Source organism: Mirounga angustirostris, unplaced genomic scaffold (assembly GCF_029215605.1).
Source record: "Mirounga angustirostris isolate CCGP_5_RB_7025 unplaced genomic scaffold, mMirAng1.0.hap1 SCAF_16, whole genome shotgun sequence".
NCBI lineage: Eukaryota > Metazoa > Chordata > Mammalia > Carnivora > Phocidae > Mirounga > Mirounga angustirostris.
This window is the reverse complement of record NW_026991724.1, coordinates 12,297,951-12,319,953: the sequence shown is the minus strand read 5'-3', so window position 1 is coordinate 12,319,953 and position 22,003 is coordinate 12,297,951. Positions and strand designations below refer to the sequence as shown.

At 51.2% G+C, this 22,003-nt stretch overlaps 1 protein-coding gene across 1 annotated transcript in view; it reads right to left on the bottom strand.

The window, feature by feature from the left end:
* FA2H (fatty acid 2-hydroxylase) overlaps nt 1–22,003 on the bottom strand; it is a 48,651-nt gene that overhangs the window by 17,403 nt on the left and 9,245 nt on the right. The window contains exon 2 of the mRNA XM_045890303.2: nt 4,156–4,248. Coding sequence (XP_045746259.2) covers nt 4,156–4,248 — 93 coding nt within the window. The remainder of the gene's footprint in view (nt 1–4,155; nt 4,249–22,003) is intronic.

The following is a 22,003-nucleotide window of genomic DNA, read 5'->3' as shown; positions in this document are numbered from 1 at the left end:
CCCCAGAGAGAGAGAGAGAAGGTATGGCCATGTCATACAGAAAGTCAGTGGGACCTCAATCCTTGGGGCTGAAGAACAGCAGAGGCACCTGCCCATCCCAAAGCAAGGTTGGCTGGTCTTTCACCAGCAGCACACTTTCTATACCCCTTCCTACATTTCCAGATCCTCCTAATAAACCCACGTACTGGGTGGGAATAATTTCCTCCATCTTGCAGATAAACAGAGCTGGAGCTGTGTGTGGCCACCCAGGCATATGTCCTGTCCCCCCCCCCCCGGCCCCCCACCTGCCCCATCCACTGCCCTCGCAGGGATACAGAGGGCAGAGCCCACCCAGCGCACCTGCCTGTTTCCCTTCTGGGGGCAGGTATTTTCTAAGCACCGCTGAGCACTGCAGAAGAGGGGCCAGGAGCTTCGGGCAAGGCAGTGAGCAGGGAAGAGACTTGGGAGACCTGGGCCCCACAAGGACAGCCTTGAGGAGGTCTCTGGGGGTCTCCCTGGGCAGCTGAACTCTCTCAGTGCCTACCCTGGGGAGGGTCAAGGTGAGAAAGGAGGCCCAAGGTGACCAGGGGACAGGGTGTGGGGAGGTGAGTCAGGCCTGCACCCGCAGTGTTGAGGTTGACCCTTCCCCAGATGTGGGCTGACCAAGAGGGCCCTTGTTCTGATCCAGGGGCTCTTCTCCCCAGTTCTCAGGGACTTATCTGAGGGTCCCGAAAGGTTAAACCCACATAGCCCACATCAACATCTGCATAGGCCCTGGGGACCCCTGGAGCGGCCCCCAATTCCAAGGATTATGTGGGTGGGGCTGTGCGTGTGTGTAGGGGACCTGGGGTTGGAAAGCCTACTGCTGCATATGGCTTTGTAAGACCCCTGGCTGGATGATTCTACCTGTCTCCAAGGGGAAGAGAATGGGCCTCACCCACTGGTAGCCGGGGGGAGCCGGAGCGGTCTGTTGGAACAGTTCGGGCTTTGCCCAAGGCAGGATGAGGTAAAAGCCTGAACCTCAGCCTCCTCCCTCCCTTCTGCCAGCCCCCCTCCCAGGACAGGCCGCAGGCTCTTCTTCTGGGCCGGCTGTCAGGGTGGAAGGGATCCAGGATACGCAGCAAGGGAGGGGGCTCCTCAGTAACCACGGGCTGGGCCACTAAGCCAACTAGCAGAGTCACTTTGGGCCAGAGACTTCAGCTTTTCCTCATTAGTTAAATCAGGATCATTCTAATCCTTATCCTGTCCTGTTGCTGAAAGGATTAAATCAGATAATAGATAATATATTTAAAATGCCCTGCCCAGTGTCTGGCATGTGGTTAGAGCTCAATAAAAGAAGCGTTAATTCAGTGCTAACCCCGCTGCCCAGGGGGTTCTGCAAACCCCTCAAACCGCACCAGTTCTATCTGGTTCCTGGGAGTCTGGCCCCCAAAGTGGGAAGGGTGGAGGAGGCTGCCGTGGGTGGGGGCAGGGCGGTCAGTGGTGAAAAGATGCAGTGGGACAAATAGGACAGGTGTGCCTAGAAGCCAGGGCCACCTGTACCCAGGCAAGCTCCAGGCTGGCTGGGTTCCAGAACAGAGGGAGAGACAAGTATGGCATAATGTAGGGTGAGAAGCCACAGTGTAGTTTCTCATCCCACAAGGAAGCTTGGATTCTGCCCCGCTGAGTGATTGAAGGAATGATTTAGAAATTGTTCCAGTAAAATCCCACGTGGAACCTGAAAGTCTGACCACACTGCACCTCTAAACAGGGCGGGGCACTCTGGACCCCTTCCGGGCCTTTTCTGCTGCCTTTTTAGAACTTTCCACCCTTTGCCCTCGTACCCCTTCTATGTTTCCCCTCACTCTTTCCAGCTCAGCCTACTTCTCCTCCAGCTTCTAGGGCTAGGGAGGCTGGGTTCTGGAAGCTAAGACTCCCTTCCTTGGCAGCACCCAGAGGGGCTCCCGTTGAATGCAAAACACTAAGGGTTAACTCTGGCAAGTCCTTCTGCCCCAGGAATGGTGTGCAAGTCCACCCCTGGCCCGGGGAAGCCCGGCCGAGGCAAAGCTACCGCCTTCTTGGCCTCTCTCCACGGCTCCTCAAGGTCCAGACCCAACGGACCCACCCAAGCCCCTGGCCTGCGGCAGAAACAGATGTAGGGTTTAAATCAGACCAGGGACTTGGGGGCTCTCCCAGCATCTCCACTCCCCAAAAGGGGCTGGGATTGACCATGTGGTAGATGAAATCAAAAATAAGAAAAAGCTAGCAAAGCACTGTTCCCTTTCCCTGGGAAGCCCAACTCTGTGCTGACCCGCACTGCCCCCAGTGGGGCTGGGGGGTGGGGGGCCCTTGCCAGAGCAGGTCTCCATGGTGTGTCTCAGCGCGGAGACACGGGAGGAGGGGGAGGAGAAAGAGAGAAAAGCGTGTGAAAGAGAATGACACAGGAGCAGGGAAGGTGAGTCAGGCTGTGCTGGCAAGAAGCCAGGAGCAGGGCCTGGGAGGGGAGGCAGGCGGGAGGCCCCTCTTCCCCTCTGGTGGGGACGGGGGGCCTGGGGTAATAGCGGAACAGGACTTGATTTCTCCTCTCCCTGCCTCATGCAGTGACATGGCTCGGGTCAGCCTAGAACCTGCAGCCTGGGGAGATTCAGAGGACCCTTCCCGGGGGGAGGCAGGGCCAGCAATGCAGGATCTGCTTGTCCCCAGGCAGCCTCTTAACGACAGCCCCGTCCCTTCCAGGATGATTCTTTCTTGCCACGCACCACAGGGCTGCCCATATGCACCCAGCCCTGGTTGGCTCTCTCCTCAGAGTATTTTCTTTCCAACACTCAACCCCCAAGCCAGGCACACAGATGCTGGCCCTAACGATCCTTCTTCACCGCTCCTTTCGGTCCCATCCACTGGCCCCTGAGCCCTAAGCTGGACACCCTGCAGCTCACTCTCTGGTCCTGCCCTCTCTCCAACCCCTCCTCATCTCCCTCCGCAGCTGCTCCACAGCTTCCGGGGTCCTTGTCCCATTCAAGCTGGCCATCTCCCTCTCCATCCTACCCATGTGCAGAACAAGCTCAAGCCCCCCAAACTGCCAGAGAAGTCAGCTACTTGTACCAAGACCCTCCCAACCTCAGACCCTGGCCTGGGCAACAAGCACCTGTGGCCAAACCCAGGGCTTGAGGTCAGGACACCCAGTTCTGGTAAGCCCTCTGGGGGCAAGCTGTGGGGCAAGGCTTCCCTCTGGCTGGCCCATTTCCCTTTTGGTTGTCATGCCTCCCCGAGGGGGACGGGCCCCAGAACAACTTGTCTGGACCTCTCTAGTAGAGCACCCAAGTGTCTTTGCCATGGGCTGACGGGCTCCCCCAGAAGCAGTGCCAATTCCCATGGGACAGACACAGTCTCCGAGTTCCTGGGGTCCTGGCCAAAGGGGCCCAGGAAACAGTCCGCTTTGTGGAGTCCTCCCCACCTCTGGCCACCTGTGTTCTCTGGGTGTGCTTCTCACGTGTCCCCATGTTGTAATAACTGTGGGTGAGGGTGGTCTGTCCTTCCCAGCAGGATGTGAGCTCCCTGGGGGCTGGGGCCTGTCCTGCTCGTCTCTTGTCCTCCGTGTCTAACACAGGTAGGGTACATTTATGGATGTGCCTAGTAAGATCTATTCCAGGATTGGGACAGTCCCACAACCCAGGTGGGAGGGAAATGGCACTCAAGTCGGGTTCCCCCCTGATCTCCCAGGCATCTGCCAGGCATCCCCCCTCCCCGACGCCCAGGCAGACAAATGTTGTAAATGGCTCCAGCCCTGCCTCCCCTGGCCTCAGCAGGCTCCCAAGCCCGTATGGGCTGGTAACTCCTGAGAGTGATTGTTGGTACCTGGGGCAGCTCTGCCCCGCGTGCTGGTCAAGGCGGGTATGTCTGGACCTTCTGAACTTGTCATCGTGCTCTTCTTAGCTCCAGGTCCTTGTGGGAGACCGCCCTTTGGAGTGTTCGGGGCTGGGGTCTGCACAGACCTCCTGTGCACAGCTTCCCCACACCCACTCCCATCAGCTGGGGTTTGCTGCCCCAGATCATGCTTGCGAGCTATGAGCACCTGCTTCCCCATCCTCATCTCTCTTGGGAAAACTTTATGAATAACCACACCCTTTGGCTCCACACACTCTCGTCCTGGCCCCAGGAGCCCTGGATCATCACCCCGCCCTGCCCTGCACCAGCTACCTTATCCCAGTCCACCACTTTGAGCTTTGGCTCCATCCAAGGGTCTGTCTTCTGAGTGTTTGCAGAGGTCACAGTCCCATTCTCCACAGAGCCCTGGGGAAAGAAGATACAGGTGATTACCTACAGTTCTGGGTGGGGGTGGGGGGCTGGGGGAGAAGGGAGCAGGGAGCCGCCCCACGGCGCGTGGCGAGAGCCCCACACTGGGGCAGGGCGGGGGTGGGCGGGTAGGGTGGAAATCAAGGACACTGAGTGCATTTGAAAATAGGTAGACGCTGATTGTGTTATTCTCTGTATTTTTCTTCTCCTGTTAAAAAAATGATTTCTGCCACAACAAGAGGGAGACAGATACGGGAGAGAAAAGAAGCTTGGCAGAGAGGTGGTAGGGAAGTGAGAGCCATCAGTGGGTTCGCTGTGGGCAAGGGGACTCCTGCCAGTCTCTCTCTCTAGGTCCCTGGCAGGTGTCAGGCAAAGGGAATCACAGGGTGGCACTCTGGGTACCTGGCAGCCTCACTGTGTCATGCCGATGACTATACCAGCTCCCTCCCTTCCTGGTAAGATCATGCCAGAGCCCGTGCTGGGGCATCTAGGACCACCTGCCCATCAGAAAGGCAGCAGAGAGAGGGAGACGGTCCCTCCAGGAACTCCCATGCCTGGGTCAGCAGCCGTGCATGGGGCAGAACTGGCAGAGAGGTGCCCAGATGGGCTCAAGGTGAAACTGAAGTCACAAAGAAGCCAAGTCAGAAGGAAATGGAATGTACTGGGAAGGTCACATAGCTGCAGCTGGCCCTGACGTCACACGGGGTGAGGCCGGGGAGGGCAGGCCGGTGCATAGGTGAATCTCAGAGGTCTTTGTGCAGGAAAGGGGGGCGGGGAGAGCCCTTGCCAAGGGGAGACCTGCCTGGGACTAAAGGGAACCGTGGTGCTGGTGGCCATGGCAGGGCCCTTGGAAGCAGGGTACTGGCAAGAACTGAGGAGGCCGGGGTGCCTGGGTGGCTCAGCTGGTTAAGTGATTGCCTTCGGCTCAGGTCATGATCCTGGAGTCCCGGGATCGAGTCCCGCATCGGGCTCCCTGCTCGGCAGGGAGTCTGCTTCTCCCTCTGACCCTCCCCACTCTCGTGTACTCTCTCTCTCTCTCTCTCTCATTCTCGCTCTCTCAAATAAATAAATAAATCTTAAAAAAAAAAAAAAAGAACTGAGGAGGCTGTTTGGAAAGCTCTTTGGGGTTTCTATTGGCACAATCCTTACAGTTTTGCTTCCAAATGAACCAAGAGAACCTGGTGGTGACAAAGATGCTGACATTTTTCTGGGAGAAAACCCATATTGACCCAAGTAAAAGTAGGCTTTCTGTCTTGGGGTTGATAGCTCAGTATCTTAGTCTGGGCCACCATGCTGATACTGGAATTCTTTAAAAAGGCATCATGGATGACCTCTTAAGGACAAAGAAGAGTGGGTTTTATAGCATATCCTACAATGAAACGCCCTAAGTATCCGATATAAATGTCCTATAATACACCTGTCCCTTCTCGTTCCGTTCTAGCCTCAAAATATCCCAGAGTGCCCCCAATCACTGAGGTATAGATTCTCCCTCCCTCCTGGATAGTCGTTTTCTCCTGGGCACCCCAAATCCTTTCTTAAGTAAGGTAATCTGATCCTCCTCTGCACCATCCCCACCCCCATCCCCACACATCCCAAACAGGGCAGGGGAGTGGTCATCCCACGGATTAGCATTTAATGTTTTTGTGCTAGGCTTTTCAGACATCCCTGAATAGCAGACACAGATCTGTTTGGGGCCCAGCCACCTGAACAACGACGAAGCAGAGGAAAGGGCCGTCCCCTCACAGCACGGGGCACGGAGCACCCATCTATCCAACCCATGTTTCTGCTCACTCAAGTCTGGACTGTTCTCTACGAGTTCCAGTCCCTGGCAAAGTCCTCCTTCTGCCCACCTGGCTGCCTCCAGTTTTCCAGGGATCGCTCCTGGTTCCTTCCCTCTAGAACTGTGCACACTTTTTCTTTTTCACCGGCCAGCCTGACACATATTTGAGGACAGCCCACAGCCCACCCCCTGCCACTGGCTTTTCCCCAAGACCCTCTGAGGACACAACAGGGTCTCTAAGCATAAGGACTGGCCCGCTGTTCCTCTTCCATGGCAGATGTGATGGGACCAGCCCAGAGCCCAGCAGGGCTCATGCCTCCCTGGCATGGAATGTCATGGGAGCTGAGCTCCCACCGGCCCTTTGGGCGGCCCTCCTGTGCACTCATTCGCTTAGCTATGGCCACCTGGAACCTTTTGTACGGGCTGCTGCTGCTGGCATCGTGCGCACAGCTAATGTGGTCCAGGAGGTGATTTGGACCTGCACGCCTGTTCACTGGACAGCCCTGAAAGATGTGTGATGACTGGACGCCCAGAACAGTGATGGGGCGGGGCGGGGGTGGGTGGGTAGCAGGCAACGGAAAACAGAGAAAGCCTGGAAATGAGATCTGCCATGGGAAGTCTGCAGGGACAGGAAGCCTTGGCCCCATACCAGCTTCCTCTTTGGGGCTGATGGTCTCCGTGCAATACCACTCTGGCCTCCTGCCTCCTCTCCCAGATCTTCTCTCCCACACGGCTTTCCTCCATTCGCCCATCGACACACGTTTGAGCACCCAGGATGTGCCAGAGCATCAGCCCAGAAGACGCTCTCTCTGACCCTGGCCCCATTCCTGGCCTCTGGAGAATGTTCCCAACTGTGCACATCATAGTCTGACCCAAAAGCCCCGCTGTCCCCTCTGACGCCACTTCCTAAAAGTGAACATAGCATCATCCCCTGTAAGTCGGCTTATGGGTGACCTCCCTATATTTAAAATCTTCCCCCTGTATTCCCAAACTGCTCTGCTGTTATACCCTTGGATGAACCCTAATTTTTCCCTCTAGCCAGTATTTTCCTTCTCAAATGTCATCTTCCCAGGATGATGACAAAGATTAATATTCACGGGGTGCCTGGGTGGCTCAGTCGTTAAGCATCTGCCTTCGGCTCAGGTCATGATCCCAGGGTCCTGGGATCAAGCCCGGCATCCGGCTCCCTGCTCAGCTAGGAGCCTGGTTCTCCCTCTCCCACTCCCCCTGCTTGTGCTCCTGCTCTCGCTCTCGCTCTCTGTGTCAAATAAATAAAACCTTAAGAAAAAAAAAGATTAATATTCACAAATGCTTACTATGTACCCAGCTTGTCATCATCCTAGCAACTGTATGAACAACTGTATGACCTCTTCATTTTCCAGTATTTAAAAAAATCATACTTTCCACGTGTCCCACTGCCCCCACTGGTTATTTATAATTTCCTGTCCCTTGCTGTTTTTTGTATGTTTGGGTGATTACTTTGTTTGTCCAATGGTGTTATAGATTCCAATAGGGCAGGATACGTTTCCTCTTTCTTAGCGTGCCTAGGATGGGCTCCTGAAAATCCTAAATACTCTACTCATTCTTTCTTTCTTTCTTTTTTTTTTTAAAGATTTTATTTATTTATTTGAGAGAGAGAGAGTGCAAGCATGAATTGGGGGAGGGGCAGAGGCAGAGGGAGAAGCAGACTCCCCGCAGAGCAGGGAGCCTGATGTGGGGCTCGATGCTGGGCTCAATCCCAGGACCCTGGGATCACGACCTGAGCCAAAGGCAGACGCTTAACCGACTGAGCCACCCAGGTGCCCCATTACTCATTATTTCTTGAGTGGGCTATGTGTCAATGTCCTTTGCCAAATGGCCAGGGTTCCCTGAGGCTTCTGCAGGACGGTGGGCTTGGCTGCTGAGGATAAAACCCTGGGGTTCTGCAGGGCTCCTGCTTCCTGGAAATGGAAAACAAATCTGCTTCTAGGAGAGAGGTGGCCCAGGACACTGAACACACCATCTTAAAATGCCACTTTGGATACGACAGTGCCCAGGTACCAGGGTCAAAGTTGCCATAATCTGGGCCATATATCCTTGGTGCCCTTTGGCCAAGTACAATGGGATAAGCAGAACTAAAATTGGCTCAGACTGATACAGGAGTGCTGGCCTTTTATTTTACCAAATAAACATATTTTTAAAAATTATCATCAGCAGCATTTCATAAATGAAAGGAAATTTCCAGACCAAATAGGTAGGAAACGCATACTTCCAAAATAAAAGGCAGTTCTTCCTAAGGAGGACATTTGGCAACTTTACACTGACATTTTTTTTTAAAAAAGGGTCCAATTTGTAAACATTTTTTTTTTAAGATTTTATTTATTTATTTGACAGAGAGAGACACAGTGAGAGAGGGAACACAAGCAGGGGGAGTGGGAGAGGGAGAAGCAGGCTCCCCCCAGAGCAGGGAGCCCGATGCGGGACTCGATCCCAGGACCCCAGGATCATGACCTGAGCCGAAGGCAGTCGCTTAACCAACTGAGCCACCCAGGCGCCCTGTAAACATTTTTTAATGCAGAAAAATTACAACCTAAAATTTTGTTTTTAATTATTTTCTTGGTTCAAAGTAGCCAGTGTGGGTCTCTATAGATTACGAGGAACAGGAAGTACAGCAAATGTTCACTTGTTCCAGTTCTAAGGTTTTCTTTCTTTCTTTCTTTATCTTAGATTTATTTATTTATTTGGGAGAAAGAGAGTGGGGGGGAGGGGAAGATGGAGAGAATCTCCAAGCAGACTCCACGCTGAGTGTGGAGCCCCATGCGGGGCTCAATCCCACAACCCCGAGATCACGGCCTGGGCTGAAACCAAGACTGGGACGCTCAACCCACTGAGCTGCCCAGGCGCCCCGCCCCTAAGGTTTCCTTAAAAATTGCTAAAAGCCCAGGTTCACAGACAGGTGTTGGCTTCCAGTGGAAACAATGGAACTCTGGAACAGTTCTTTTCGCTCATCTGGAAATATTCCAGGTGAAAGGAGAGAAGTGGGAAAGAGCCACATCCACATAGCAGGGCTCACGGGGCTTGCATTCCCAGCCCCGAGCAGCTGGACATTCCCTCAGGACGGGACCCTTGAACCTTGGGCCAGACCCGCGCAAACGAAGGCTGGCACGGGGGTGCACTGCCCATGCTAGCGGAGGGGGAGGAAAAGAGGGGGGCGGGGAAGGGAGCAGGCTCCACTTCCTCCTGTCCTTCTCTTCCCTCCTCCTGCCACCCCAGCTTAATCTCAACCTGAGTGCGAGGGAGCCACCAGGTAGCAATGTCGTGGGTGATATGCTCTTGGCAAATACATCCCAGACTGACCTTATATATAAGCAAGGTGCTCTCCGGGTGGCCTCATGGGGACCACACCCCTCCCTGGCAGAAGCCCAGGTTACTAATCACAAGGCTGTCCACACCTCTGGTCTGGGAGGAGACTTCAAGGAGAGTGAGGGCGAGCAGCACGTTGGTATGGCCAGGGGCAGACACACTCAGGCACCAGGATGTGTCCTCTAGCGGGTCTTTCATTAACCCTTTTTCTCAAGTCTCCTGTGGGATTTCAAAAGCTCTAAAAGGCTTCTCCACACACAAACAGGACAAAGTCCCTCCCGAAGATAGGCTCCCCTTCCCACTCTGGAGGCTGCTCCCATGTGACCCGGGGCCCGGGGGATCCAGGAATGAGTCCTCCTGGGAGTCACTGCACCGCGCACAGCGATCTGGGCCACATTTTCCAGCCTTCCATGCCCCAGTGTTTATTTTATAGTTGAGCCAGGCTCACCCTTGAATTCCACAGGCAAACACCATCCATGAATCAGAAGTGTGTAAAGGTCACTCCTGGGAACTAGGCTATAACGCAGGCTTTAAAAGATTTTTTTTTTTTTAAAGTTTCTTGGAAACTTCCACGATGCATTATTTAAAAGACTCTCCTGATCCTGGAAGCAAGCCCAAGAGATCTTTAAAAACCAAGAAAGTGCCAGAAAGCGAAGAACGCGTGCGTTCTTTTCCAGTGCCTGGAAATGGTTCTGCCTTTCGGTCGAATGCGTTTTCAGTATTCTGGTAAGCAAAGTTTGGTAAGCACTTTTGTGATCAGGCCCAAGGCTGTTGGGGAGAAGCCTGGTGAGTGGAGCAGGGTGGCGCTGGGGCTGAAAGCATCTTGCTCTCCTCATACATTTCCCCGTGACTGTCTCCCAAGCCGGAACATGGGGTAGCTCCATGTGGGTAGAGATCCCTCTGTCTTGCTCACCCCTAGGTCTCTAGTAACTGGCATGGGATCAGCATTCAAGGCTTACTGAATGATACAATAATGAGTCGATGGTGGCCTGTTGAGGCTCTAGGGGCCCAGGCCTGGAGAGGCCACAGAAGTGTGGGCAGGGCAGGGAGACAGAGAGCTGCCCAAAGCCTTCCAAGGCCTGTGTGTACTTGGAGAGAGAAGGTCAACGGGTTCAAGAATGGCCAATGTGCTCAACCAAGGAGACTGGGTGGGCAGGCACTGCCCATTCTGAGGTGAGAACCACCGAACGTGCTGGGCAATATGGTGGGGACAGCAAGGAGGGCATTCTCTTCTCCTTGGGGCCTCCAGCCCCAGTGCAAAGCTGCAGGGAGAGAAGCCAGTGGGACAGCAGGGCAATGCCGGCTCCTCGCCGGTGGTGAGGCATTATCTCCTCTCGGGTCAGCCCAAGCCACAGATCTCCTCTCGTGGACACCACTGCCCCTTCCCCTGGGCTCCAGCCTCTGCCCTCTCTCACCCTGAGTTTAGCACCCTCAGCTCCAAACTCACAGAGGACCCAGGAGTTATTCCTGCCAGCTCCCTAAGGTTCCGCGGGTGCCCTCAACACACCTGCCCCTCAAGGAGGCAGCCCTCAGGGGCAGCCTGGGGCCGGGGGGGAGAATCTGGGGCCAGCCTCTAGTTCCAGATGCTGCAGGTTCACCTCTAGACTGAGGGACCTGGTTCTAGACCAGGCTCCATTATCAACTTGCTATGTGACCCTCGGAACAAGAAATTGCTTATCCCTGACAGGGCGCCCCGAGTTCCTGCTCTGTCCCCAGAGGTCGGGCAGGTGACACCAATGAGTGAAGCAGGCAGGATGTGGTTCATAATGCAGATTCATTTTGTTTGCATAATAAACATGGAGGATATCCTTCACCTCCACAAGGAAAGATGCTCACTCTCATTTTGGAAACATGAGGTACCACGAAACAAAATAAACAAAACCATGAGGCACCCTTTTGCTAGAGATGAAAGAAAGAAAGGAAATGCACTGAGAACAGTATTCAAAGGTCACTGTCCCTTGATCTTGAATGGAGTGGACTGCAGTGAACCAGAGGGGTCGTGCCCCATTAAAGGGGGCAGCCCTGACTTAGGTCCAGGTCAGGTAAGGTAGGAACTCAGGGTTGTAGACTTTCCAATTTCTTTTTTTTTTTTTTTAAGATTTTATTTATTTATTTGACAGAGAGAGAGACAGCGAGAGAGGGAACACAAGCAGGGGGAGTGGGAGAGGGAGAAGCAGGCTCCCCGCAGAGCAGGGAGCCCGATGCGGGGCTCGATCCCAGGACCCTGGAATCATGACCTGAGCTGAAGGCAGATGCTTAACGACTGAGCCACCCAGGTGCCCCGACCTTCCAATTTCTAAGAAAAGCTGGGAAAGCAGATTTTTATGGGAAATCTCCAGATTTTAAAATTTGCTTTGCATTTAAAACAAGCAAACAAACAAAAGATGTGGGCCAAACCAACCTGTCTGAATACAAACGTGGCCCTTGGTCTGCACGTTTGAAATGTCTGGGGGGGCCGCAGCCCTCCTGCCTCATGGTACAGCCACAGAGAAGGACGTGCCCCGGCAGGCAGGAGCCAGGGTTTTGTCCTCTCATGCACTGCCCAGAACAGGGAGTCTAGGTGGGAGCCTGGGCTGCCCCCACATGGGGCAGGCCTACAGGGTCAGCCCGTGACGAGGCCCTGGGTGGGTTGGGTGCCAGAGCCCCAGCAAGGTTCAATGAGGGGTGGCCCTCAGCCTCCTCCTCCCTCCAGCCTAGCAGAGAGGATCGGCGTCAAGAGGAAGCAGAAGTGGGTGGTAGATGCTGATTTCTTCTGGTTCTCTTTCCCCTTGTGTGACTGAAAAGGAGACAAAAATCTGTGATGGGGAAGGAATCTCGGTGGAGACACAGGCCACGCGCCAAGGATGTTACCTCCAAGGCCTCGCTTTCCGGTACAGAGGCCTGTTCTGGGTTGAACTTTGCCCCTCCCCACCCCACCCAAATTCATATGTTGAAATGCTGGCCCTCCAGTGTCTCAAAATGTGACCTTATTTTGAGGTAGGGCATTGTAGATGCGATTAGTTAAAATGAGGTCCTTGGGGGGGGCCTTAATCCTATATGATTTGTGTCCCTAGAAAAGGGTGAAATTTGGGGACAGACACCTTCTCAGGGAGAACACCGAGTGAAGACGAAGGCAGAGATAGAGATGAGGCATCTACAAGCCAAGAAACACCAGAGATTGCCCGCAAACACCCCAGAAGCTAGGGAGAGGCCTGGAACCCACTCTCCCTCTCAGCCCTAGAAGGAACTAACCAACACCATGATCTAGGACTTCTAGCCTCTGGAACCCTGCGAACGTCAATCACTGTTGCCTAAGCCACCCAGTCTGTGGGACTCTGCAAGCCTAACAAGCTAACACCAGGCCTGAGCCAGTTTCCTCCCGGATCAAGACCGGCCGCAGAAGGAGAAGGAGTTCAACCAGGAGGGAAAACAACTGGGAGAGGCATCCGGGGCCCTGTGGAGAAAGAGTCGGCCTCTCATCCTCTGCTGAGTGGGCTCCTCATCCTCCCAGCCTTCCTACCGGATCTGCCGGGGCAGTGCACACAGAGAGCCCTCGGTGGGGGAGACACGAGTCGAGGCACCGCCCCCTTCCTAGCCCTCTGTTTGCTGTCGCCGCCCCCTTCCTCGCCTTCCCCAGGGCCTGGAAAGTCACTCCTCGGTTTTCCCTATTCCGTTTTCAGAGGCAGGCTGAACTGGGAGCGGGGCCGGGAGGCAGGGGGTCAGGCACCCGCCGCCCTCTTATTGGAAACCTTGGCCTACTTCGCACTCCCCCCTCCACTGGGGCATGCGGCCCCGGGGACAGCCATGCCACGCCCATGGTAGCACCAACAGCAGCCCACACGTGTGGCTGGTGTCTCACTGGCATCCACACGACTCTCCCTGAGAGGCAGGCAGGAGGTATCCACAGATGGGGGAAGTGGGGGGGCACCGAGGGCTCAAATCACTGCTTCCAGAAGTCTCACGTGATGGCTGGGACAGCTAGACGGGAAACCACTTCTAGGGCTGTCCCGCCAAGGTTCTTCATGCCCCTCCTCTGCCTCCCCTGGGAGGGCTCCCGGGGTGGGGGTGGGGGGCCCAAGCCCCTGGCCCGGACTCTGCCTTAGCCCCCAGCCCTCCTCCAGGGCCCCAGACCCTGGGTGCCCAGGGAGGGTTTGCGTGCAGAGTGCCTGAGGGGGAGAGAAAAGAGAAGAACAACAGAAAGCCTGCACTCTGCATGACAAACAAACAAGCCGGCCCAGAGGCGGTGAAAGGCCGCAGTGTGCGGAGGGCGGGGGCGCAGGAGGCGGGGCGGGGGGGGGGCGGCTGCTGGCATAAAGGAATGTTGTTCAGGAAAGCCGGGGCTGGGCACCCAGGGATGGACAGATGGCCTTTTATCCCGCAGCCTGGGTTTGGCCTGAAAACCCCTTCTCTGAAATGAGACGGTGCCTAGGCCTTGTGTCCAGCTGTCCCCAGCGTCTAGAGGCCCAAAGGCGGGCAGGGGCTCCGGGCGCCCCACGTGCCTGGGCAGCACACGGTCCTGGGCAGGTAGGAAGGTGCAGGCCTGGCCGAGGAGGACGGGGCCAGAGCCTCAGCAGCGTCGAGAGTCCTCCTTCTGTGCTAGTTACCAAGCCCACCCCCGAGGCCTCTGGGACCACTGGCTGCTTTCAGTAGCTAGAGCTTTGGGACTAAAAATGAAGGCAGCGGGATCTACTTGCTTTCATTTCTAATAAGCTGCCCTCTGCCAAACTAGGTCCAAATCAGAAGCCAGGCCTGTCCTTACAACGTTTCAAACGCAGCCTTTCTGTACAAGACAAACAAACAAACAAAAAAAAGAAGAATACGTGGCAAGTGACAAGGCCTTCCAGAAGCACCCCCCTTCTTGCCCACCCAGGATGCCTGCAAGGAGAATAGCTGTGCCGCCAGCTACCTTGTGCTCATGATAGGAATACGGGAGGAGGAGAGAAAGCGAGCAGGAAGTGTGTGCCTGACCTGGGGCCAACTTCTCCTGCTCAGGAGATGGACAGGACAGTCCCAGCCTCCTGGGTCCTTGCCATCAGTTCTCCTGGTGTCGCTTCTCCTCATGGCCTGATCCCCCCCTTGGAGGACGTCACCAGCGACCTCGTCACGGGAAGCAGAAGCCAGTCTAGGTGGGCAATCCAGGACATCAGGAAAGGGGGCCAGTGGATTAAAAATACTAAATCACTCCTCAAACCCCTCCAGAGTACACACACACACAAGTTTTCAGGCTGTTAAGGTGATTCTCTACTAGCCCCTGCCGTGGACCATCTGCATCCACAGGGCGCCTTTCCTCTCTAGCCTCTGACCTTGGATTATGGCACCATTTCTAGGAAGGCACCAAGAGTCAAGTGGACACGTGGTTTTCTTTTTTTTTTCCAATGAAAGCCTGACTCTGAGCAGCTGGGAGCCCGGGGTTGGGTGGGGGTGACGTGGGCTTGGCCAGGGTGGACAAGAGGAGCTCTCTGAGGCTCCCCTCCTCAGTCCTGCCTTACAAAATCCTGCCCGGCGCCGAGCGCCTGGGTTTCGACTCTGATGAGCAGTATCAGCAGCCTACAGGAAATGAGTTCCTCAGAATCCCTTTTGTGGTTTGATAGGACGTTTCTAGACTGTTGTCTCTCAAAACTTAGACCTCAAGGCACCTCAGGGCAGGCTTACAGAATGTGCTATGCACAAGGGAAATACATTTAAGATGTATTATCCCCTCACTGGCCCAACTTCTATGTTACAATACATTTTGGTTTATCATATAACACTCCAATCCGTGAGGATTATTCTCAAAATACTATATTTTGCTGTTTTTATTTTATTTTTTAAAAGATTTTATTTATTTATTTGAAAGAGACAGAAACAGAGAGCGAGCAGGAGCAGGTGGGAGGAGCAGAGAGAGAAGGAGAGGGAGAAGCAGACTCCCTGCTGAGCAGGGAGCCCAACACGGAGCTCAATCCCAGGACCTTGAGGTCACGACCTAAGCAGAAGGCAGATGCTTAACCGACTGAGTCACCTAGTTGCCCCTATTTTGCTGTTTTTAAAAGGAGAAACAAAACCACTGTTTACAAATGACTCCATATGTCACTATCCCAGAAACAATATTCCTAAATTTTCCTTTTATAATCTATTAGTTTAAGAGAGAGAATTCACTTGTTCTCATCATTGGTTACAAAATGGCAGATGATTATATTGCCAAAAACATGAGAAGGCACTGAACTGTTTTGTAAGCAAAACAGAACAACCACCCCAAAAATTGACCTGCCTCACACCTGCTACTTTTTACGGATTCCAACCTACTGATTCAAACAATTCCCTCTCCCCGCGCTTGGACCTGGAATTTTCTTGAGGATGTTTATGTTCAGAGAGGTTGACTGTCTTGTCTCCAGTGGGAGGGTTAATTCTAGAACACAAGACTGTTGGACTCTGAGCCTGTGTCTTCTTTTCCACTCTCATTTAACCTAATTCCAAACCCAATGCACATCTCTTAAACTAGCAGAATCGCCAGTTAACAGCCCTAGAACGGGTGTCTCCTGGTGATCGATGGCCTATACTCCCTGTTTTATGCTCATTAAACACTATGTTTATACTTGTCACTATAAGGTGCTTTAGCCCAAGGGATGATGTCCTTGAACAACCCCAGGGCAAGTTGTCCTTCTGGGTGGTCAGTGCCTCTCTGATATAGCTACCACTCAGGGACATCACTTAAATACACAATCTGGTGTGGTCAAGGGCAAGAAGGAGCTATTTGTGAACAACACAGGGATACCAGCCTCCTGGACCAGAGTCACCAGATTAGGACGTCATTATCCTAGAGAGAAATACCTTTCAACTCTAGGCCACAGCTCTAGACCAATGCTGCCCCATAGAATTTTCTGCACATGATGGAAATGTTCTAGATCTGTGCTGTCCAATACAGGAGCCACTAGGCCCATATGTCTATGGAGCACTTGAAATGTGGCTCATGTAACTGAAGTACTGAATTTTAATTTTATTTAATTTCAATTAATTTTAAATTAAATAGCCACATGTGGTAAGCGGCTGCCATATTGGAGAGCATAGCTCATATTCAACTACTATTTGAAATCTCAACCTGGGTATTTCCTTGGCATTGCAAACCTAATGTGGCCCCAGTGAACTCTGATTACCTCATCCCAAACCTGGGTCTCCACCCCAGTAATCATCATTTCCATATATTGAGCCACCCAGTTGCTCAAGTCACCTTGGCATCATCCTCAATTCTTTCCCTTACTCCCAGCATTTAATCCATCAGCAACTTATAATGGTTCCACCTCCAAGACATTTCCAATGCCTATCCACTTCCTTTTGTCTCAATGGCGGCTCTGTCAACAGTAGCAATGTTAGCTCTCTTCCTGCTTCCACTCTTGACCCCCTTCAACCTACCCTCCACATGGCAGCCAGAACAACCTAGTAAAATACAGACCAACTTTGTCAGTCTCCCACTTAAAATCTTCCAGCCCATTGTTCTCAGGACAAAATCTAAACCCCCTAACGATGTCCTGATTTCTGCAGAGACAAGCCTCCTGCTCCGCACCCCCTTCACCCACACCACATTCCCCCTCACCTGCAATGCTCTAGCAGCGTAAGAGCCTCCTTTTGGGGGGGGCACCCAGGTGGCTCAGTCGGTTAAGCATCCAACTCTTGATTTCGGCTCAGGTCACGATCTCAGGGTCATGAGATGGAGCCCCATGTCAGGGTCCATGCTCAGCAGGGAGTCTGCTTGAGATTCTCTCTCTCCTTCTAAAATAAATAAATAAATTTTTCTTTTTTTTTTTTTTAAAGAGCCTTCTTTTGGATTCTTAATGTCACTAAGTCCTGTCATACTCCAGGACCTTTGCACTTGCTATTCCCTCTGCTTAGAATTTTTTTTTTTTTTTTTTTGCCCAGTTCTCCTTTATGATGACTCCTTGTCACCCACAGATATCAGCTCTTCAGAGGAGACACCCTAGACTGCTCCCATCAGGAGCTGCAACCGTCACTGGGTCACAGCACCCATTCTAAAATATATTATCTATTCGGTTGTATAATACATACACACACACACATAGACTATTATATATACACATGTATAAAAACATATATATATATATATACAATATTCTGTTGTAGCTCTTATCAATCACCTATAATTGTCCTATTTGTCTCCCTCTCTCCACTGGCAGGTACACCCCATGAGGGCAGTTACAAGTTGTCTTTTTATCCTGAGCACCGAGCTCAGTCTGAGCGTGAGGAGACATCTGCTAACGTTTGCGCTTGAATAGAGGAAGATGTGAGGGGAAGACAGTGGCCCTGCACACCCCTGGGACAACTTGGGGCTTTGCCAGCCTCATCTTTGGAGACTGCCCATCCCTGATGGGGGTGAGTGCCCCAGTCCAGCCCTGTCCTTGTCCAGGTGAAGATGGAATGAGGGCAGCAGGTTGGAACAGACCCCCAAGGCCCTAGCTGGGGGAAGGGACAACAGCGAGAGACTGGAATGTCACCACTCTCCAACTCCTGTGGGGGTGGGTGGCTTTGCCCAAGAGGGTCTGAGCACATAGCATCTCAGGCTCTGAAAACATCCATCTCTCACCACTCAACAGGACTCTACCTTTTCCTAGCAGAAGCTGGGGCTGAGGGGGCTTATAATCATCCTGATTCTGTTTAAGCTACGTGTTCTATCTTATGGATCTCACGTGATCTCACTGTAGCAACACAAATCCTGTAGGGGTGCAGGGAATAAAGGAACCAAGGCTGGGAGAGTTTAAACGACTCACACAGTGTCACACAGCCAATGGGACACACAGCTGGACCAGGACACAGATCTTGGGCTGCAGACCCCAGGACCCTGCTCTTTCTGGATGGGTGGGTGAGAGGGTGGCCCGTCTGCGCAGCTGCTCTGTGCCAAGCCCCACAGTCGGAGCTTGGGGATGCCGATTCTTTAGTAATCCCGAGAGATCTGTCCACTGAGCAACTTTCCTGCCTCCAGTTTTCCATCCCATTTTCCCTCTGCCCTTACCCTTCTAGGACAGTGGGCTGCAAACTTGACAATGCTTCTGAGCCAATTCAGAAGCTCGTTCAAAATATAGATTTCCGGGGTCGTGCCTCTGGAGAGTCCTTTTTTTTTTTTTTTTTTTTTTTAAGATTTATTTATTTGGGTGGGAGGGGCAGAGAGGGAGAGAGAAAATCTCAAGCAGACTCCCTGCTGAGCACAGAGCCCGACGCGGGGCTCGATCCTACCACCCTGAGATCATGACCTGAGCCAAAATCAAGTTGGACACTTAACCAACTGAGCCACCCAGGTGCCCCACCTCCAGAGATACTAATTATGGATTAATTATGGATACTAATTATGGATTTGGGGCATGCCCCCGGAGGAAAAAATACATATAATATATACATACTCACATAAATATATATAGTATATTATGTTAATTAATTCTTTGATTTAGTTTACAGGTATGTTTTTTCATTCAAATGAAACATCAAACTTTTCACACAAGTCTTCACTATTCGAATCTCTGTTGCCAATGGAGTCATTTTCCTGAAATCTAACACAGTTCTTGGTGCGCATCCTATTCACTTCCATCTAGGTTGTCGGAGTGGCAGAGTTGTTTAATGATATCTGTACTGGGTGGAATGGTGTCTCCCCTAACCACCACCCAAGACCAAATTCATGTTCACCCAGAACCTGTGAATGCGACTTTATTTGGAAATAGGGTATTTGCACATGTAATCCAGTTAATTTAAGGTCATACTGGATTAAGGTGGGCTGTAAATCCAATACGACTGATGTCCTTAAAGGAAGAGGGGAAATTTGGACATGCAAATGAAGAGGTACAGGAAAAAATGCATTTGTGAGGATGGAGGCAGAGATTGAAATGATGTACCTATAAGCTAAGAAACCAGGAAAGAGGCAAACAGATTTTCCTTCAGAACCTCCAGAAGGAACCAACTCCGCCCATACCTTGATTTCAGACTGCCAGTCTCTAGAACTGAGATGATAAATTCCCCTCATTTTAAGCCACCTGGTTTGTGGTACTTTGTTACAGCTGCTCTAGGAAAGTAGTACAATATTACTAGAAATGTGATGCTTTGTTGCACTTAACCGTTCAAGTGCTGTTGCTTTATTTTTCCACTTATCGTTTAAGAACATATATCTCTCTGTGATGTCTATAATGTGACTACTTAGTTTTTTTCCAATGTTTTATTATTGAAGAATTTTAAACTGCAGTCAATCTGAAAGAAACTCACCGTGAACACATGTATCCCCACTACCTAAGTCCTACCATTTATTTACATCCTACGGGTTCTTTTTAAAAGCACTCTTTAAAGGTTTGTATATGTCAACATCTAACTCTTGTAATCATGAGGTCATATCCAAAGGCATGATTACTGAATAAGTGTTAAATTTATTTGCCTCCCTTTAAAAAATTTTGGTCTAATTTTCATACAGTAAAAGATGACCAATTTTTTTTTAAAGATTTTATTTATTTGAGAGAGAGAGCGAACGAGAGCACGAGCTGGGGGGTAGGGGCAGAGGGAGAGGACCAAGCAGACTCCTCACTGAGCAGGGAGCCCGACATGGGGCATGATCCCAGGGCCAGGGATCATGACCCGAGCTAAAGGCAGATGCCTAACCGACTGAGCCACCCAGACGCCCCAAAGATTGCCAATCTTAAGTGTATAGTTTGATAAGTTTTGACAATTATATGCCTCCTTGTAGCCAATGTCTAAATCAAGATGTAGAACATTTCCATCATCCCAGGAAGACCCACGAATCTATTTTTAAGAAGCTCCTCGTTTGATTTTGATGAAGGAAGGTGGGGGGATAAGTATGCAGTTCCCTTGGCCAGAGGGAAAGAAGTGTGAGATTTACAGCACTTTGCAAGAAGGACACTAGGTTCCCTGTTAGCAAACACGGCTGCTTCACTATTCTTCTAGCTTCTAACTACAGGCTGTGGACACAATGCAGGGAAGGCACACAGAACCACCCGTGTCCAGACTTCTAGCTGCAAGGCAGCTACCAGGCACTCTCTCCACACCCCTCCCCACCCCTGCATTCCCCGCTGAAATCATTACCATTCCATGACCGCTTGGACACCCACTTTGAACGCCCCCCCTCCGTTCCAGTCTTGGTGACTGGGGCATGTCACCTTGTGTGGGCTTCCTTAAGCTGCTTCCTCCCTGCTCTGGCCACATGACCTCAGGGTCCAGGGCATGCTAAACAGCCCCAGCTCCTGAAAGTCAGACTGTTTCCTCAAGGCCAGCAACATGGCCCATAAATGATGCTCAGCCCCTGTCCTGCCCTTTGCTTTCTCTAGTGGAGTAGGTGGGGGCAGAATCATGGCTGGAATGGAACAGAAGGAAGAAGAAGAAGAAAAAAAAGGAGAAGAAGAAAAAGAAGAAAAACAAAACAAACAAAAAACAACTAACTAAAGGCTGAAACCTAACAAAAAATGAGTGATTTCTTTGGTACAGAATATAGCCCCAAGATGGACCAAAATATATCTCTGAATGGTTGATGTGTGATAAAGGTGTTTTTTAAACCAGTGGGAAAAGTGATTATTCCATAAATCTACTGGGATAACCAGTTGGTCATTCGGAAAAATGTAAACCTGAAATAATCTCTATTTTGTTCCTTATACTAAAAAAAATTCAGGTAGATAATAAATTTAAGAAAAAAAAACAATAATAAAAACATTAAGCATAACATTATTAGCAAGATACTAAAATATTTTTTAAGATTTTATTTATTTATTTTAGAGAGAGAAAAAACACACGTGCAAACACCTGTGAGCAGGGGGAGGAGGAGAGGAGGAGGGAGAGAATCTCAAGCAGATTCCCTGCTGAGCGTAGAGCCCTACACGAGGCTCAATCCTACGACCCTGAGACCATGACCTGAGTCGGACACTAAACCGATTGAGCCACCCAGGCACCCTGATACTAAAATATATTTTTTAAAGATTTTATTTATGTATTTGACAGAGAGAGCACAAGCAGAGGGGAGCGGCAGGCGGAGGGAGAGGAAGAAGCAGGCTTCCCACTGAGCAGAGAGCATCTGGGATCATGACCTGAGCCAAAGGCAGACTCTTAGCTGACTGAGCCACCCAGGCGCCCCTAAAATGTTTTTTATGTATAAAATCTTAAAGTAGAGGTGGTCTTTCTAAGAATGATAAAACAATATGTTTTACAACATGGAAATTTTAAAGGTTTAAATGGAGAAAAAACATTAAACAAGTCAAAAGACAAATGAAAACTGAAGGACAAATAGTAAAAATGTATGATAGAAAATGGGCTAATATCCTTTATATATAAGGAGTGATTATAGATCAATAAAAAGAGATCCCCCTTGGTTTAAGCACATGCTTAAGATTTGCCCCATGTGTGTGCAGTGGAAATACTGGGCACCTAGAGACCCACCACATTCCAGGATCTCTTAGAACTACACGTTTCTCATCCATGAAATGGGAGAATTGGCACCTGCCCCACCTACATTAAGGGTTCAAATAGAAATCTATGAGAAATACCTAGAAAAATGTAAGTCGCCATACAAACTATTAGTTCTAGAGGGATCATTATTATCCAAGTATTCTTTTTTTTTTTTCTTAAAGATTTTATTTATCTGACAGAGACACAGCGAGAGAGGGAATGCAAGCAGGGGGAGTGGGA